The 20,850-nt window shown below is 39.2% G+C and overlaps 1 protein-coding gene across 1 annotated transcript in view; it reads right to left on the reverse strand.

The window, feature by feature from the left end:
• The window catches only part of unc13bb (unc-13 homolog Bb (C. elegans)), an 84,923-nt gene that overhangs the window by 27,534 nt on the left and 36,539 nt on the right, over window positions 1-20,850 (reverse strand). Inside the window, exons 10-22 of the mRNA XM_073829300.1 lie at window positions 14,923-17,269; window positions 14,777-14,799; window positions 13,862-13,908; window positions 13,592-13,670; window positions 13,220-13,225; window positions 12,369-12,443; window positions 12,056-12,275; window positions 9,733-9,960; window positions 9,446-9,587; window positions 8,139-8,308; window positions 3,035-3,150; window positions 2,748-2,911; window positions 573-723 (exon numbers count right to left, since the gene is read on the reverse strand). Coding sequence (XP_073685401.1) covers window positions 573-723; window positions 2,748-2,911; window positions 3,035-3,150; window positions 8,139-8,308; window positions 9,446-9,587; window positions 9,733-9,960; window positions 12,056-12,275; window positions 12,369-12,443; window positions 13,220-13,225; window positions 13,592-13,670; window positions 13,862-13,908; window positions 14,777-14,799; window positions 14,923-17,269 — 3,768 coding nt within the window. The remainder of the gene's footprint in view (window positions 1-572; window positions 724-2,747; window positions 2,912-3,034; window positions 3,151-8,138; window positions 8,309-9,445; window positions 9,588-9,732; window positions 9,961-12,055; window positions 12,276-12,368; window positions 12,444-13,219; window positions 13,226-13,591; window positions 13,671-13,861; window positions 13,909-14,776; window positions 14,800-14,922; window positions 17,270-20,850) is intronic.

Below are 20,850 nucleotides of genomic sequence, written 5' to 3' on the forward strand. Positions count from 1 at the left end.
TATTAATTTGCTAGACACTACTGGAATTTCAAACAGGATTGGGTCTATGGTCAGATGAAACTAAAAAATGAACTTATTACCCGCAAATACTCAAGATGGGTTTGGTGCACACAGGGATAAAAAGGTGCCCCATGTGTACAATGAAATATACTGCTGTATCTTTAATGTTGTTTGCCTATTCATCTGCCAGAGATCCTGGACATCTTGTTCACATAGATGGCATCATGGATTCTAACAAACACCAACTGATAAAAAAATTAAAAACTGACTGTCCCTGGTAAAAAAAAAAAAAAAATTATAATGGGCTGTGGTTGTATCCCCCAACAGGACAATGATCCACAAACAAACATCAAAATTAAAACAAAAATGGGTCACTGAGAACAAAACCAAGCTTATGCCATGGCCAACACAGTTCCCTGACCTGAGTGGAGTGAACTAAAGAGGAGAAGCACCAACATGGACCTGGAAAAATCTGAAGGGTCTGGAGAGATTCTGTATGAATGAACAGTCAGTTTTCAGCACAACTGTATATGTTCTTTACAGTCTACATATTGTGTGATAGCTGAACATACCCCAAAGTTGGCTGCAGAAAATCTGTCGCTAGCAGAGACATTGGTGGATGCAGTGGTGTGGGCGTAGTAGGCGTTGATGTTGGCCAGCAGGGTGCTCATCACAGCAGGGACCCCGGGACACATATACTTAGACGAGAGACATGCAAAGTGCCTGTACGCACAAAGAAAGAGGAGATGCAGAGGATAAAAGCAATTCTCTTCAAACACATCCACTATACATCCACTTTGTGCAAAGAAAGACAATCACACTATTCTAAAACCTAGGTAGGTAGCATTTTAGGGCCTATATACGCTCCTGATACAAACGCAGTTTCAAAAAGTTCATACTAAAAGCATCAAACTGTCTTCAAAAATGCAGTCTTTTAGATCACTTAAAGCATTTTATTTTTATATTTTGTGTTTTGATTTTTTTTTTATAAACATTTCAGCAATTTTTCAGAACATCTTCAAAGAGCTCTTCACAATCCCAGTCAAGGAATAAGGGTCTTATCTAGCGAAACGATCAGCTATTTATTAAAAAAAATAAAAATGTATATACTTTTTAACAACAAATGCTCACCTTGCACTAGCTCAACTTTGTCCATTACATAATCACATTGGAAAGGTCACGTTTCAAAAAGGTAGGGTGGGGCGAAAAACTCAATCTCATTTTCTCCTCCAGCTTCAAAATCGTCCAATTGTTTTTTGTAAAGGGCATTTGACTTTCTTTGACTCGCTTTGTAACAACACACAAGTGACCTTTCCAACTTTATTATGTAACGTGTGAAGTCGAGGTAGTGCAAGACAAGAATTTGTGGTTAAAAAAGTATATAAATTTGTATTTTTTTTAGAAAATTACCAAATGTTTCACTAGATAAGACCCTTATTCCTCAGCTGGGATTGTGTAGAGCCCTTTGAAGCTGCATTGAAACTGCAATTTAGACCTTCAACCCGTTGATGCCAATTGAAGTCCACTATATGGAGAAAAATCCTGGAATGTTTTCCTCAAAAACCTTAATTTCTTTTCGACTGAAGAAAGAAAGACATGAACATCTTGGATAACATGGGGGTGAGTAAATAATCAGGAAGTGAATCATTAAACATTTATTTTATTCCAAATATTATTTTATGGTTTTAGTTTCAGTTAACGATTATAAGACTCCATGATGGTTACAGCATCTACAGTATGTAGGAAACTCACAAGAGTTTGGAACACAACTAAACAGTTTGCATAGGGCTAAATCAATTAATTAAAACAAAATTGAACCGAGACAACCTCTACACTTTTGGCTCTCACTCAGTGGCAATGGCTCTCTACAAAAGGTCTGTCTGAGAGGCGCCTAGTTAAATCACAGCTGATTGGCTGGCTAGATGGATCTGTCATTGCTCCAACTGGCCTTGTGGCCCATTCTGTGTGAGATATGGCCGCTTGCGTGTGCTTTATTTGAGCAATGTGCTCCGTTAATGAGCATCTCCTCACACTCCTGACGCCTGATGGAGACTGACTCATACTTAAGCCATTAACAACCACAGACATGAACAGCACTCAGGAGTTCATTTCTCCACTGCCCTTGCTAGCCAAGATCCAGCTACTGCCATGGAGAAGACTACATTTATTCATCCCTCACTCACCTTCGCTGACTGGTAAAGTTATTATAGTTGGGAGAAATTTAGCATTGCATCACTTGCTCACCAAAGGATCCTCCGCAGTGAATGGATGCCGTCAGAATGAGACCAACACATTTATTTAGAGCTGTTTTGGACTGTTTTTGCTTTAAAAATGTGTTTGATCTGTGCTTATTTCTCCCCTGATTCACTGAAAAAAGCTACATAAATGGATCTTAGATGGAAGCAATGATTTTAGGTTAAAAACACCTAATGATGGGTTTGTTTCTTACAAACAGTTCACTTCACAAGACATTAAGTGATGGACTAGAGTGGTGTGGATTACTTGTGGATTATTGTAATGTTTTTATCAGCTGTTTGGACTCTCATTCTGACGGCACCCATTCACTGCAGAGGATCCAGTGGGTAGCAAGTGATGGAATGCTACATTTCTCCAAATCTGTTCCAATGAAGAAACAAACTACATCTTGGATGGCCAAATTTATGTGATGTTTAAAGCTCTTGTGTTTGGATAAAAGATATAAGAGAAGACAAGTTAAAAATCAAAGAATTTGGTTGACTAATACATACGTCATGGCCTGATAAATAGATTCAATCCCATAGCGCATTGCAAATTCATCCACTATCTCTTGTGGCACATCGTCAAAGTAAACCTTCCAGGCATCATCACCACGGGCTTCTGGGATTTTCACCACACCCTGACCGAGGACATCTGTGATGTGATGAAAGAGGTTCTACGAGAAAGAATAGAGATGTAACATTAGTGACTAAAGTACTAACATCAACTGCCTGATAATGTGAAATCTGTACATGGTAGATGCATGTCAGGAGGATACTGTGGAGTCTGTGAGCTCTACCTCATGTAGACAGGTGTACTGGACGTGGTAGGGGGCCACTTTCTCTTCACCCTTAATTTCGACACTGATCTGAAGCCGAATGGCACCAGAAACTGCAGACTTGTCCGTTCTTTTCTCTGTGGGGTGAGATATGGATGAATAATTACTGTATGTGCAGAGATATTTAACCCAAGGGAACAGTGCAGCAATCAGAATCAGAATCAGAAAGAGCATTTGTTTCAGTGTTATTAGCTTCCAGTACACAGAGACGCACAGACAATAAAAATAAGAGAATAAGAAAAAATACACATATGTAAGCATAAATAGACCAAAAATAAAAATAGAAAATAATAATAATAATTTGTAAAAACTGACAATAAATATATGTATGTACAGTTGTGCTATAGGTGATGGGATGGAATACAGGGATGTGTTAGGGTGGAGGTGGTAGCAGTAGATAAAGTCAGATTATTCCACACATTTTTGCACAATGGGAGGAACATTTTAACTGTTCATAAGGTGGATTGCCTGGGGGAAAAAACTGTTCACGCGTCTGGTAGTCCTGATCTTTGGGGCTCTGTAGCGCCGGCCGGATGGTAAGAGTTCAAAGAGGGGATGGCTTGGATGTGAGGGGTCCAAAGTGATTTGAGCTCTTTTCCTCACTCTGGATGTGTACATTTCTTGAAGGGTGGGCAGGGGAGCACCAATAATCCTCTCAGCAGACCGAACCATTCTCTGCAATCTTCTGATGTCTGATTTTGTAGCTGAGCCAAACCAGACAGTTATTGATGTGCACAGAACAGACTCGATGATGGCTGAGTAGAACTGTCTCAGCAACTCCTGTGGTAGGTTGAACTTCTTCAGCTGGCGAAGGAAGTACAACCTTTGTTGGGCCTTTTTTACAATGGAGACGATGTGAGTGTCCCACTTCAGGTCCTGGGACATGAAACATCCCAGGAACTTGAATGTCTCCACTGTAGCCACAGTGCTGTCCATGATGGTGAGTGAGGAAGTCCACTATCATCTCTACAGTTTTGAGCTTGTTCAGCTCCAGGTTGTTGTGACTGCACCAGACAGCCAGCTCCTTTACCTCCTGCCTGTAGGCAGACTTCAGGAGCTTGACAGAGGGGTCTTTAGAGGTGCAGTCGTTGGTGTAGAGGGAGAAGAGCAGTGGGGAGAGAACACAACCTTGAGGGGCGCCGGTGTTGGTGGTGCGGCTGCTTGATGTGAATTTCCCCAGTCTCACCAGCTGTTGCCTATCTGTCAGAAAGCTGGTGATCCATTGACAGATAGGGCTAGGAACAGAAAGCTGGTTTAGTTTGGTGTGGAGGAGTGGAGGAATGATGGTGTTGAAGGCCGAACTGAAGTCCACAAACAGGATCCTCACATAAGTCCCTGGTCTGTCCAGATGCTGCAGGATGAAGTGCAAGCCAATGTTCACTGCATCATCCACTGACCTGTTTGCTCGGTACGCAAACTGCAGGGGGTCCAGTAAGGGTCTGGTGATGTCCTTCAGATAAGCCAGAACCAGTTTTTCAAACGACTTCATGACGACAGATGTTAGCGCCACAGGTCTGTAGTCATTAAGTCCTGTTATCTTGGATTTCTTTGGGACAGGAATAATAGTTGAACGTTTTAGGCAGTGAGGGACTTCACACAGCTCCAGAGACCTGTTAAAGATCTGTGAAAAGATGGGGGCCAGCTCGTCAGCGCAGGTTTTCAGACAGGCTGGTGTCACACCGTCTGGTCCTGGTGCCTTTCTTCTTTTGTTCTTCCTGAAGACCTGGCGCACCTCATTTTCGCTGATTAGAAGTGAAGGATGGGGGAGAGGGGGGTTGTTGGAGGTGGTAATGGTTGTGTGAAGAGATCGTCAGAACAGGTTTGGGGGGTTTCAAATCTACAGTAAAACTCATTCAGGTCTTCAGCAGTTTTTGAGTCGCCTCAGTGCACGGGGGTGGTGTCCTGTAGTTTGTGATTGTTTTCAGGCCTTTCCACACTGATCTTGGATTATTCGAAGTGAACTGATCTTCTAACCTTTTTGCATAGGTCTTTTTAGCCACTCTAATCTCTTTATTCAGTGTGTTCCTGGTCTGGTTGTACAAGACTCTATCCCCTTTTCTGTAGGCATCCTCTTTGGCCTGACGAAGATGTCTGAGTTTTTCTGTAAACCATGGCTTGTCATTGTTGTATGTTAAATAGGTTCTGGTAGGAATGCATAAATCCTCACAGAAATTGATATATGAAGTAACAGTCTCTGTGAGCTCGTCCAGATCGGTGGCAGCAGCTTCAAAAACACTCCAATCAGTCAAATAGAAACAGGATTGTAAGACCTGTTCTGTTTCGTTGGTCCATCTTTTTACAGTCTTAACTACAGGTTTAGCAGATTTAAGTTTTTGCCTGTAGGTTGGTATAAGATGAACCAGACAGTGATCAAATAGTCCCAAAGCTGCCCGTGGGACAGAGTGATATGCTCCTTTAATTGTGGTGTAACAGTGGTCCAATATATTACTGTCTCTGGTTGGACATGTAACATGCTGTCTGTATTTTGGCAGTTCACGTGAGAGATTTGCTTTATTAAAATCCCCAAGAATGATTAAAACAGAGTCCGGGTGTTGTTGTTCTGTCTCTGTGATCTGATCAGCGAGTTTCTGCAACGGCAGGTTTACGTGCGCTTGTGGTGGAATGTACACGCTCACGAGAATGAACGAGCAAAACTCTCGCGCTTCCCCCGCTTGCGCGTCCTGCGCGTCCGAAAGCGCCTCAGCGCTGCTGCTCCGCCAACTACTATGTTCAGCAAAACGTCCGAATAATCAAAAACCGGTAGGATATTATGTGGTGTGTTCTGCCGAATGTTCAGCAGTTCATCCCTGGTAAAACTGATCGTGTTTGCAAAACAAAAAACAGGAAAAACGAACCAAAACACTAAAACAACTGGAGAGCTAAGCACAGAGGCTGCCATCTGTGCATTTTTGTGTATTTCAACCCTTTCCAACAATGACTGTATGATTTTGAGATCCATTTTATCACTCTGAGGACAACTGAGGGACTCATATGCAACTATTACAGAAGGTTCAAATGGTCACTGATGCTCTTGAAGAATAAATTATGCATTAAGAGCCAGGGGTGTAATCTTTTGATTTGATTGAAGATGTGTACATTTTTCTTATTTTGCCTAAATATCATATTTTTTCATTTAGTACTGCCCTTTAGAAGTTACATTAGAAACGTACATGTTTTCCAAAAGACAAAATAAGTAAGTTTACCCTGATCTTCAAATTTAAAAAGTTTTCAATAGTTGCATATGAGTCCCTCACTTGCCCTCAGTGTGAAATGATGGAACTCAAAATCATAAATTCATTGTTGGAAAGGGTTCAAATACACAGAAATGCTGAATAAACAAAGAATTTGTGAGACTTTTCAGCTGTGAATCATTCAGGTAACAACACAGTATTAAGAATCAAGTGTATGGAAACTTTTGCACAGGGTAATTTTTATAAATTCAACAATTATTTTCTCTTGTGGACTATATGTAAATGTCTTTTATGTGAAATATCTTATTCAGGTCAGTACTAAATAAAAAAATAACATGCATTTAGTATGATAATACTAATATTGTGGTCAAATAATTACCTTTTTGCAGATTCTGCAAGGTGTATGTAAACTTTTAAGCTCAACTGTATTTCATCTATATTTCAATTAAAGAAAATTATTTTATTTAACAACAATGATGTTAACAGACAGTTCACAATCATAATTTACAGCCTGAACAGTTGCATTTTATGAATCTATTATGTTTATTATTTTAATGTCTGATATTTGGCTTTTTCTTTCTTTAAACTGAAAAATCCTCAGGAGGTTTTTTAATAGAAACACTGGGTTCTTCTTTCCCTGACCATTTCCCCTGACAGGCAAATTATTGGGATAATTTATGTGTGTCGGCTAAGTGCTGAATTTCCAACTGGAGTGGGCTACATAATAATCAAGGAGGATATCTGCTCCGAAGGAGGGATGAGAGAGAAAGCGAGAGAGAGAGAGAGAGAGAGAGGGGATGATATGGGTGAGAAACAGACAAGAGGACGTGAAGCTGAATTACTACTATTGAGAATAATTGTTACAGCAGATGTGGCCAGAGATTCAGAGAAACACAATCAGAACAGTAGAACAGACTGTACAAATGAGGACATCAGAAACGAGAGAATAAACAAAGGGTAGATTACATCAGAATAATAATGAGACATAAAAAATGGAGGAGTGAGAGAACGAAAGAGAATTTGGAGCAGTGGACGTCCTGGAGGGCTCTGGGCTGCTGCACACTGGGGTAATTGGGCGAGAAGGGATATGCTGTCAGGTTGGGAAACGTGGGTAATGAAGTATACACACAAATCTTGGAGTCATGGGCCACGTCCCACTTGGAGAGAGGTGGTCTACACCATTCATCATCATGAGCAAGTCCCACAATTCAATAACATGTTGTTTCTTGTACTCCATATAACTAAAATACATTTGCATGATGTCAGGAAACTGACAAATGACATACTAATACTAACAAATAAAACTGAGATTTTATGGAAGAGAGCAGCGTGAACATTTCTCAAAATTTCTCCATTTGTATTCCACAGAAGAAGAAACTCGGAACGGTAAAAATATTTATTTTTGGGGGGGGTGAACTGTCCCTACAACAAGTACACAAGTCAATGTGAGCATTTTGTGCTCTGTAAGTGCCTTGGGTTTAATATTTTAGCAACAAAATAACCTCTTTCCTTTTATAGAGAAGTCAAAGCACGGCAGAGAGGTTTTCCACAAAGGACCAAACACACTAAAAAGATGCATCCAGCCACAATGACAGCACACAGTGTCATCTAAGGAGACACTTTACTCTTACAGCTAGTTTACACTGACACAACAACTGCCAGCATATGGCAAATTTTGGTCAACATTACAATTGTTTCATTCCAATTTGAATCCAATGTGGTTATCATAGTTTGAAAAGAGGTTCCAGTCAAGTTCCTGCATATCCGGCACATATCTATATTACTAAGATCAGGGCAAAGTGCGGTCTGGAACCGAGTTTGCATTTCCCACATGAGCACAGACACAACACACAAAGCACTAGTTGATGGCTTACCAAGGTTGTACCAGACGTCCATCTCTCCACTCAGAGTGCGAACTTCAATGATGCTTTGGCCCAGGAAGTCATCGGATTCCCTCTTCAAACGCTGCTTCACTCGTGACTTAATGTCATCATCTTCATCCCAAACTCGAACTTTGATGCGATCAGAGGAGTTGTGGCATTCACTGGAAGACAACACATTTTCACAATCGGTGTTGAAGATTAGAAACTATGTATGTCTCATTTTTCATTAAAAATCTCATGAAGTTGTGTAGTGTATTCCAGTCTTAAAGGAGAAGTTCACTTCCAGAACAAAAGTGTACAGATAATGTACTCACCCCCTTGTCATCCAAGATGTTCATGTCTTTCTTTCTTCAGTCGTAAAAAGATTGTTTTTTGAGGAAAACATTTCAGGATTTCTCTCCATATAATGGATTTCAATAGTGCCCCGAGTTTGAACTTCCACAATGCAGTTTCAATGCAGCTTCAAAGGGCTCTAAACGATCCCAGCCGAGGAAGAAGGGTCTTATCTAGCGAAATGATCAGATTTTCTAAAAAAAAATAAAAAATAAAATTACAATTTATATACTTTTTAACCTCAAATGCTCGTCTGTGTATTACGGTTCAATCCAGTTAGGGTATGTTGAAAAACTCCCATCTCATTTTCTCCTCTAACTTAAACTTCACTTCGTAAACACTTGGTCGATACTTCTGCAGTGATGCAGGACGATTTTGAAGTTGGAGGAGAAAATGAGAGACCCTAACTGTCTTGAACTGGAATACACAGAGTACACGCAGAGATAGACAAGACCAGCATTTGAGGTTAAAAAGTATATAAATTGTCAAATTTTTAAGAAAATAACAGATCGTTTTGCTAGATAAGACCCTTCTTCCTCATCTGGGATCATTTAGAGCCCTTTAAAGCTGCATTTAAACCCAATTTTGAAAGTTCAAACTCATGGGCACCATAGAAGTCCACTATATGGAAAGAAATCCAGAAATGTTTTTTCTAAGAAACATAATTTCTTTACGACTGAAGAAAGAAAGACAAGGACATCTTGGATGACAAGGGGGTGAGTAATTTATCTGCACATTTTTCTTCTGTAAGTAAACTTCTCCTTTAAGACATGATTGGATTGAATAATATTTAAAAAAAGGCCAGTGGCTGAACCACTCAGACAAGTTTATTCCACTACTGAAAAGAGACGGGGATCAAAAACTGGGTGACACACATTCTGAGTAAGACAGCCAAGGGCAACAAAGGAACAAAGAGTGACAGTGCAATCAAAGAGATGGTCTCTGATTGGTGGAATTATACTTACAAATGAAACTTTTCCTCCCAGACAGGATTGAGGTTGCCGTAGATGGTCTTGGTCCTCTTTTTGGTTTTCCCCACCTGGACAGTCACGTAGGGGTCACTGGAGCCGGTCTTATCTTTAGCCTGCAGTCCTTGAGCACAGACGACTATAACCGAGACAGATTAGAAGACGGGAAATCATTGAGCATTGTGAATCATATTAGAATGTCTTTTAAATTGCTGAATTTAAGTTGAGTAAAAATAGAATGACATTTCCAGGAAAATAGCAATGTAAATGATCAGTTTTTGAACCTGTGATGGTGATCTTGGCTGACCACTTGGATGTTCCATCTAGGACACTCTGCTTGATGGTCTTCATCTGCTGAGCATGGATGGCCTTGCTGACCACAAACACATCTCGGATGACCTCAAAGATCTCAGGTTTGTTCCTCTCACGGATCTTCATGCGATCCTTCATGGCCATGATGATGTTCTGGGTGCGGTCCTCAGCACCATGTTTGGAGCTCTTTTCAGCCGCACCTGAATGAAAGAGTTAACAATGGTTAACAGCAATTATAGATACACTAAAAATACAACACAAAAAAATAACTAATTCAATAAATTACTTATGTAATTGCTTTAATTACTTTAGAATGAATTTCTACAATAAAGGGAACCCCAGGTATTAAGACTTGAATAGCTTAATATAACGCAAATGATGTATCTTACTGAAATATGTATCCCATGAAAGAGTTTTGTTATTTAAAAAGATTCACATTGTTTTAGACATACAGTATTTTGGACTATGGGGGATGCCATTATTTCAATGACATGAAATAGCTGCACTTGGTGAGCTACAGGCGCTAACTGTTGCTATTTTTACCACAACACAACTCGGAAAATTAAACACCAATACAATGGCACATGCAACTTTTGATTTTAATTTCAGTCGAAGGGCAACAGGAGAAGCAAAGTCTTCGCTGCTTTTCCTAGTGATAATAAAAGGAGAAAAGAATGGTAAGATGCCTGTGGACAAATAAAACATACTAAAAACCTGTGTCTTTGTTCTCTCCACAGGCTTTTAGTAGACCACAGCTTCTGAAAGAGCTTACATACGGCAGAGACAAGAAACACTAGATGCCATCCTGGCAGGATGTAAACGTGTCGATGCTTGTCATGACGCAGCAGCCAGTGAAGGAGTTTCTCAATGCAGATTTCACTCGATATCCAGAGCGTTTAGACTCCTTGTGGGGAAAATCAATGGTACAGCATTTGGTTTAAGCCTGCACATATACTGTATCTATTGCCACCTATAACCTCTTTCAGTATTGTTGGGTGTTGCAGTAAAAAAAAAAAAAAGGCAACAGGTAAATGCCAGTAGCTCACTGAGTGCAACCATTTGATGTCATAAAAATAATGGTGCCCCCCATAGTCTAAAATATTTATAAAATGATGTGGATTTTTTTTTATGTAAATCTTTTCATTGGTTTTCTACTACATATTTCAGTCTGAATGTTGCAGTACAACAAAAGCAACATGTAATGCCAGTAGCTCACAAGTGCAACCATTTGATGTCATTAAAATAATGGTGCCCCACATAGTCCAAAATATATATAAAATGATGTGGATTTTTTTTAAATATGTAAATCTTTCATTGGTTTTCTACTACATATTTCAGTCTGAATGTTGCGGTAAAACAAAAGCAACATGTAATGCCAGTAGCTCACAAGTGCAACCATTTGATGTCATCAAAATAATGGTGCCCCCACAGTCTAAAATACTTATAAAAAAAAATCCACATCATTTTATATGTAAATCTTTCATTGGTTTTCTACTACATATTTCAGTCCAAGTGTTGCAGTAAAAATGCAAAAGGTAGTGCCAGAAGCTCACCGAGTGCAACCATTTGATCATCAAAATAATGGTGCCCCCCATAGTCCAAAATATGTATAAAACAATGTTGATTTTTTTAAATAACGTAAATCTTTCACTGGTTTTCTACTACATATTTCAGTCCGAGTGTTGCGATAAAAAAAGAAACAGGTAGCACCATTAGCTTACCGAGTGCAACTGTTTGATGTCATTGAAATAATAGTGCCCCCCATAGTCCAAAATATGTATAAAATAATGTGGATTTTTTTTTTAAATAAATGTAAATCTTTCATTGGTTTTCAACTTCATAATTCAGTAAGAGACATCATTTGCATTATATTAAGCCATAGAAGTCATAATACTTTGTTCCCTGTAAAGCACTTGATTGTAATGTATTCCATGTTCTATTTGCAAAAAACCCTTCATGTCAAAACGCTTTAAACAAAACCTGTAAAATATGGCAAGCTCATAAATCCAAAAAACACCCTGTCTTATCAAATATATGCGTGATTATTATTTTACGGTGGACATCACCTCTAAATCATCTTCTTAATTTTGGCTAATGGACCTGTCAACAAGGGAGATGCCACTGAAGGAAGTCCATTTGGGTAAATGAGTTCATGAGTTCAGATGTCTAATATAGAAGCAATGTTAAAAAAAAATAGTCATCTTCAGTCTGACTTGTATTAGCAGCCCAGGCTGTGTCCAGAAAAACACAAACGTGGCCTTCTGGTTCAGACATAGCACAGGTGCTCATACTTACGCTGCAGACAGTCTGCATTAAGCAGCTCCTGACACTTCTCGTGACATTTGACCCCGCATTCGGTGCAGCGCATGCCCTGCCGCGCGATGCCCCAAAGAAGGCCTTCACACTCGTAACAGTAGGTAGGCGTTGTAGCCGTCCACACCTCAAAGTTGTGAGGTGTTGTACAAGAAATTGGGTAGATTAAAGCTTGGAGTGTTTTCTTATACACATGGTTCTTCTGTAGAAGTGAAAGAGTTGGGGGATAAAAGTGAACAAACATTTATTTACAAAATATTTAATATGGTTAGAAACAGAAAGAAGTTCAACCAACCAGTTCCTCATCTTTTATGGAGGAGCGTGAGGCCATCGCAGATGCAATACCAGCCTTCCTAGCTTGGACCAGAGACTGCCATACAAAGAATAGATTTTAGAACAGTGCAAACCAATACAAAATTTTATGAAACACCCCTGGGGAAATAGATGGACCAAGTGGAATCCAAATGCCAAAAATAAACATCTAAGCCAAAGAGCAACAACCCAGAACTTCAAAACTAGGGGTGGTGACTATGGGAGTCCCAGAAATTTTTGGGGAAACCAATGTCTGTGCAGTAAGGGGATGAGGGGTTAATGAAGAAACCAAACCACTGCTGGAAAGCCTAGGTATAAATGGAAGCATCTAAAACACCCTGTTAAATAGAATCAAACAACCCACTTTAAAACAGCCCTTTGAAAGTGATGTTGATGCATGTCGGAGGAAAAGTAAGTAAACTAATAAAAGTAAACCAGTGGAAAACCAGTTTTTGCTTGCTTGCTTGTACAGTATATCAAGGTTGAAATGGTTTGCAAATAAATTCATTAAGTATGAAATGTGTTTTATTTCAATCATAATTATATTGTATATCATAATATACGTTTTTATGATATTAGCAGAAGTATTTAAAATTTTTAAAGTGATAGTTCACCCAAAAATGAAAATTCTTTCATTAATTACTCACCCTCATGTCGTTCCAAACCTTCATTTTTGGGTGAAATACTTAAAATACTATTGCAACATCCTACATTGTCATGTTTTTAGCGGTGTATTTCCAAACTATTTCAGCAATACTGATCCTGTGGATGCAGTATTGTTTTGATATACACAAAAAAGTAGTTTCAGTCATATGGGTTATTCTCAAAACTTACCATAGCCTGACCATGCAGAGTGAATGCATTCAAAAGAGTTGCAGAGGTTTAATATTACGTTTTTCATGGGGAGGAGAGAAATCAGAGAGTTGATTTTACTTCACTTCATATCTGTCTGAGTCAGAACTTAAAGTTATAATGGCTGTCGCTTATGAAACTTATAATTGCTCATACTCTAAAGTTTTTGTCTGAACCAGATTTGCCAACTTGTCTTCATTTAATGTTATAAGATTGAACAAGTAATAATTCAGCAAGATTTGGATTGATGCTATTTCTTTTCGCGAACAATACCATGTTCAGAATTATAATAAAAACATATGTAGCTTTTGTTTATTTTAATGCAAGGTAAGGCCACATGGAAAGAGTACTCACCACATCGCTAACAAGAGGAATAGCTTTTTTCTTTCGCAGGTCTGGCATACTGTCAATTCCAAATATTCCACTCCCATTTCTGTGGATATCAACACTTTGTAAAGGAGTATTTTCCATGCTTAATAATTAATACACAGACAACGAACATGTTAATGAAATGTCACTTCTCATAAATAATTCTATATTTTCATAAATACTTGCATAACAAGAAAAAGAGAAAAAGTAAAACACAGCAAAGTAACTATCACTAGTTGCAAAAATGAAACTTACCCAGCTTTAATCCAAGCATGTCTCGAATTATCTCCATTTTCTTTGCCCTGTGGCATCAAAAGTGCAGTTCAGATTAATTAATGTGTACAAGGGAAGTAATAAAACTTGAGCAAAACCTAAGATAAATGCAGAGGACACAAGATTGGTTGAGTTTCACCAAATGGTCTGAGAAAGAAAACCAAAACAAACAACCAAAACATGACTTTATATCAAGGATGAAGTTCTCGCTGATGGAAATACTTAAAAATCTAATCCAAATGACTGACATGCAACTCATGAGATCATAGCAAAAATCAATGAAAGGGGGAAAATAGAAATCAACTTCTGTAAGTACACACACACTCTTGCAAAAATTGTTAGCTAATTGGGGTCAAACCCATACGTTTGTTATCAACTTTCAAGATAACTACATGAACACACCTCAAAAAACACTTTTCACTAGATAACAGAAATGAGTGAAACCTTGACAAACATTTAGCAAACTGTCCCTGAGTTTTCCATCGGAGGAAAACCAATTTTTTTAATGGTATGAGCATTCTTCCTCAGACAAATGGAACTACAGCTGGATAGCTGAAGTTCCCCAAGGGCATGCGGTATGTTTCAACTGCTTTTAAAAGCAACAATGTAGCAAGATGAAGACCAGCATTTCAAATTATTAATAATTTAAAAAGATGGCAAATCACATTAAAGTAAGCAAAACAAAACAGAAGCACATGTAACCACTGAAAGACAAAAAAAAACTGAGTGTTAAAGTCACACGTCTTCTGCATTTGACAGAAGATACAACAGGCAGCCTTGCACATGTATCATATGCTCCAAAATATAATGCATTCAAATAAACTTTGGATGAAGGAATAGTGTTAATGAAAATAAAACGAAATAACGACTGAGAATTGACCAAAACATAATCATGACCTGATCATCTTCCCTGCTTCCCTCTGTAAGACAGAGCAGGATAATAAAGAACAAAGAAAAGAAGAACAATTGATAAACCGTATTAAAATAAGCAAAGGTTCACAGGAGTAGGACAATTTTTGACATATTTTTGAATTATTTGGTACCTTGTTTAAACTCCTCCTCAGAGAAAGTGTTCTTTGAGGCATTGGCAATCCTGGATAATCTATGTCGATGTTTCTTCTCTTTGAGCACACGTTGAATATTGGCAAGGCACTTCTGGTGATGAGGGTCTTCAAGGGGAGGTTCATTGTCAACATGCTCCGCCTGTTTTGCATTAACATCTGTGTCTGGTGTTCCTGAATTGGTGCCCTCTGGACTTATTTCGATATTACCTGAGCCAAATGCCATTTGTTGAGCACAAGAATCAACAATCCCTGAACTCAGATCAACATGTTTTGGGCTAAACTCTGCAATACACTGCCGATTCTGATCTGTTAGAGGTTCCTCTACAGTATCTGAGTGGTCTACTGCATAGTATTCAGTTGGAGTATATGAAGGGGAAATCGTGCTAGGAGTCGATACTAGAGGATCAAAAGCTTGAGAATTATGTTGGCAGCTGAGTAATTCTCGCAAGTCCTTCCCATGGAAAGAGGCTTCGGTGCCTTTTTGAGGAGACACACTGAGGTCTAAAGTTGCACCAAAGGCTACAACAGAGTCTACATTTGATTCACCAAATGTGGTGCTGTCCTCCTCAAGCTCATTGGATTTGCAAGGACTTGGGACTACAAACTTTGTGCCCTCATCTAGACCCTGGGGTTCAGGTGTGTCAAGCTTTGTCAACGCTCCCTTCAGAGCGGAGTGGAAGTTTAGCATGGCTTTACTTATCTTTACAACATCATATCCCAGATTAGGAGGCTGTGACTCGTCAGTGTCTGTATTTTCAGAGTAATCTTGGTCGTACTGATCCTCTAAGACATCTGGGCAAACCCTTTCTCTCCAGTCTTTTTCCGAATCCACATCAGAGTGGCAATGCTCGCAAGAGGAGTGCAGATTTTGGCAACCGTCATCATAGTCCGTCATTCCAACGGTTGAGCAGCTAAGGCTTCGGGATGGCCCACTACATGATTCATCTGCATATGCGTCCATGGTGTGGTATCCAGAACTCCGGGAGTACATGCAATTTGACGTGCAGTCGCAGCCAACGTCACTAACAGTTTGATTCTTAGGATGCCTCCAGTCTACCACACTGGAAGAGCTAGATGGGGAGTCATTATGGTTTCCAAACAGTAGTGAGAGGTGTTCAGAGCTGCTGCGTGATGAATGACTGGTCTCGCCTCCATTGTATCTGTACCATGTATCAGGGTGTCCAACGGTTTCCAATTCATCTGCACTGTTCTGGCAGGAGCAGTAGTCCTCCTCACTCCATCCGGTGTCTCCACTCCATCCTCCTCCTCCACTCACGCTCATCTGCATTTCAGAACGCCTCCAAACAGTGTTCTCTTGCTCAGCCTCTCTAGAATAATAACTTCCATCTTGATCACGACTGTTGGAACTGTGACCTGAGGATAGGGAACTAGTGCTTGTAAAGTCTTGCCCATAAAGATGACAGTAGCTGGACTTCTTAAATCTGGAACAGGGTGCATCCAAGTTGTCAGAAGTCAACTTGGTTCTTCTTGGTACATCTCGGTATTCAGCTTCCACATCCCATCCTGACTTGTTCGGTCTGGCTGTTAGAGGTCTACCTTCGGTCTTCTCTAATTTTCTATGCTTTACTACTGGGCTGCTATTTCTGCTTTGTGGGAGAGGAATGGCATTCTGCCGACCTGGACTTCTTTGTTGAGCCACAACTCTTCGAGGTGATGGATTCCCTACAGCGCCAACTGAATACATCTCCTCAATTTCCAACAGTACAGCATCTACGCAGCAAGACACCTCATCTACCGAGCCACTTACAGATGTCAGGTATTGTCTCAAATCTGATATCTCCTCTTGGATTTTATTAATTCCCTGAAGCTCCTTCAAAATGTGCTCCACTATGGTGCTTGACCCTCCTTCTCTTTTCTCGTCCTTGTCCCTACTTAGGCTTGGTTTATTATCCATGGCACCTCTTCCATCTACACAACCAATGTGTTCTGCTTGGTCCTTCGGCTCCAATTCTTTCATAGCTATGATGGATGGAATTGTGATACTGCCATCACTATTACGCCTCCCTTGCCCAATAATGCTACTCTGGGAGGTTTTAGTATGACTTTCAAAACTACGCTGAGTTGAAAGACTACACTCATGAGTAGAGGGATCTCTCTTGATGCCACAGATGAACATGTCATCCTCTATCTCCACGGGAGAGCGCTGGGAGTCATAGGCAGTGTACTCCCCTGATCCCTGGAGGAACTTCTGAATCTTCTTGCGTAGGCTCCGGCTGACCTTGGGACTTTGAGTCCGCTTTTTGCCAAGGTCTCTTTTCTTAGACATTCTTTGCTGAAGTTCGCCCAACCCGTTTGTTTCATCTTGCTCATTGGAATGACTCCGAGATAACATCCCTTACAATAGGGCGTGCCTCAGGTGCTGCCCAGAACCTTGTAGATCTGGTGCATGTGATTACAGAGCTGTTGCATTTTACCTACAGTGCATGAGGAAGCATTCTTTCAGTCAAGATTATAAGAGAGCTATGTCATGCATAGATTATTAAAACTCAACAGACATAATGTTCAATGTAATTGATATTGCAACGAATTACATCAGCTAAATATAGGCATGCACAATCCATGTAAAACAGCGGTGCCCATACTCAGTCCTGGAGAATCACTGTCCCGCAGAGTTTAGCTCTAGCCCCAATTAGACACACCCGAACAAGCTAATCAAGTTATTTCTAGGCATACTAGAAACTTTTCAGCAGATGTGTTGAGGCAAGTTGAAGCTAAACTCTGCAGAACACCTCCAGGACTGAGTTTGGGCACCCCTGATGTAGCATAATCAACATTTATGTTTATTGCAATTGATTTATTTTCCTAGCTCTACTAGTGAGCTGCCTACAGAGGCACTTTCAATGTGAAGGCCTTTCCAAAATGTATTCATCTAACCCTCTGGGGTCGAAAACATCACGTTTTTTTCTTGATGACAGCGAAAATAATTTTTGATCTTACAAATAAGAATAAGGTATTGTTTGAAATGGCAAAGGGTCTACTTTTATTTGTGTATAGTCAAAATAACAACAAAACAATGTACTTTTGTAAAATACAGAAAAAAAACAGGGTGCACTTTGCCGTCTCTGTCTTTGTCAACTTTCCTCACAGACACGCAAATAAAACAACCTGAATCTTAGCGAATACTTGCCTCACAGACATGAGAAATATATGTATAGAAAGCTACTTTCATATTAAGTAAGTTACATTGAAAACAAATATTCTCTTAAAAGTTATCAATATGAAACCAACAAGATGTACAGTCTTTCCTGTCTCAGGGAAAATACTTTATTTTAGTCTAATTTCAAGGGATGAAGGGTGCTATTTGTGTGGTACAGTTGGGTTGCAGTCCATGTAGGCCATTACATATCATTCAGTTATGATTCCATCTTAGAAGTCAGCCTACTAGCTTTTGGAACAAAGCTTATAACCACATATTTCATTACATACTATACAGTAAGTGCACAGCTGAGGCGCTGAATGCAGTTCCATAATTTAAAAGTCACATTACAGATAGAGGGTAAGAGCGAATATATCTGGAACCCTGCCATGTAGTGAAAAAGTACCACAGAGGGCAAAATGGATTACACAAAATGGTGTACAAGGCACATTGTGATTCATCAGCTTTAACTTTAAGGATGGTCATAGCTTGCTAATTAACCTACTGCAATACTGGTAAAATGTATGCAGTTGAAAAAGAGCATTAAATGAACAAAGTGTTCAGATACAGCTCAATTATCTTCATAAGGTATATGCGTTTAAATCAAATCATGTGATTATATGCAAACTCTAATTATATTTTTTCTTATAGCATTCAGTTGTAGAAATGATTCAGGTCCAGACATTGCCAAACTGGTGAGGCATATTCCATGCAGAACACAACATATTATCTTCTTGCCTGTCAGCTCTTCTAACAGTAACTGTTACAGCACAGGGAGGGTGACAGCCCAGCTGTATTCAATGTGCATCATGATTGTTAAGCAGAACCTGCTGGGTCTAATAGCAGCTTCACCCCATTTCCTGCCTGTCAGGACAAAATGTTAGCTAGTCTCGTCTGTACAGACTAGGCTTTTCGCTTTTACTTTTTCATTTATTTGGAGACACTCTTTTACCACATTCAATGATTTTAAGCAAATACTGCACTACATTGAAATAATGATCATGATCATGACGTTTTGTAAGTCTGTTGTCAAATGTTCTGAGATCCTTTATATCCAACAATAATGCAGGCTTGTCAACAAACAGTTTCCAGTAATATGTGCTAGCCAGAAAATAAATCCTATAAGGCAGTCATTGATATTCAGATGCTGTCTTCTGTGTTATTCTCCAAAAGCATTTAATGGTCACCATGATCTTTACTGTGACTCCAACATTGAACGTTTAGGTTGGCTGCTTTCAAGGGCACATTTTGGCTGGCTGCCACGTGTCTCCACTACGCTAAAATAAATGTCAGGGACAGCACATTTTATGATGGATTTTTAACTTAACATTTCAAACAGGAAATGACATACTTTCACATGGAGCACTTTAAGATATATTTTAATTACTTTAAGTTAAAACAGCGTAAGTTAAAATTTGACAATCATTGTGCTCTAGTTTTGTTTTTGATTAATGTTAATGTCAACTGCGACAGTAACTTACAATAAAGGTATACATTTGAAGGATAGTTTATCTAAAAAAATGAAAATTCTGTCATTAATTAATTACCCTCATGTTGTTTCAAACCCATTAAACCTTTGTTCATCTTCAAAGCACAAATTAAGGTGTTTTTAATGAAATCCGAGAGCTTTCTGACCCTGCATAGTCAGCAACACAACTGACAAATTCAAAGCCCAGTAAGGTAGTAAGGACATCATTAAAATAATCCATGTGACAACAGTGGTTCTTTTTGTTCGCAAAGACAACATAATAAACAAATACAATAAACAATTTCTTCTCTTCCGTGTCATTCTCCGGTGTGTGGAACTGGCATGAATGGCCATTGCCAGTGAAGAATGACATGGAAAGAACTGTTTAATAAAGTCGTTATTTTAGTTTTCTTTGCACACAAAAAGTATTATCTAAAAAAGTATTACTATCTTTCTGGGTCTCGAACATGTCAGTTGTTTTGCTGTCTACGCAGGGTCAGAAAGCTCTCAGATTTCATCAAAAATATTTTAATTTGAGTTCTGAAGATGAACAAAGGTCTTACAGGTTTGGAACAACATGAGGGTGAGTAATTCACGACAGAATTTTCCTTTTCGGGAGAACTATTCCTTTAAATCATACAGAATACTCATATTTTTCTAAGTCACATTTAAATATTCATATTCCCCTTAGGATTTCTGTCAAACTTAACTCAAAATGCAAAACGTTCCGCAGGTTGAAGGTTGGAACGCTAAGGGGTTAACCTGTTTAACATAACCCAAACAGTTAGAATTTTGTGTTCACATGATAAGTGCACAGCTGGCAGAAACCAATAATGAGACAGTCTTTGAAGAACCAATGAGGCCATTGCTGATATGTGACTAAAAAGGGCTTGTTAAACTTGCTGGAATTAAATTAGATTGTGGACCAATTTCTGTGACATTCATTCTGCAGATAGCTCAGGTATCAAAATATTTCAGATTCCTGCCTAATTTGCAATTCCATCTAAGAGACAGATATGCTTCGGAATTTCTAATAAGAATGTGAATCTGCTCACTACTCCACTACTGCTTGGGTTAATCAGCTCTCATTACCAGTGGTGCTCCTGATTTACAGTACCTAGGCTAAGTAACATATAGGATTCATAAATAATTTAGGACTCAACAATAATAATGACATACGTGAAACATTGGTTCATAAATTCTGCTGACTACTGTTAAATTGAATAATTTAGCTGACTGACACAGATTAGAATTTGTCATAACTGCAAGAATATACAGTCTG

The sequence above is a fragment of the Garra rufa genome, chromosome 23 (genome assembly GCF_049309525.1).
Source record: "Garra rufa chromosome 23, GarRuf1.0, whole genome shotgun sequence".
Lineage (NCBI taxonomy): Eukaryota > Metazoa > Chordata > Actinopteri > Cypriniformes > Cyprinidae > Garra > Garra rufa.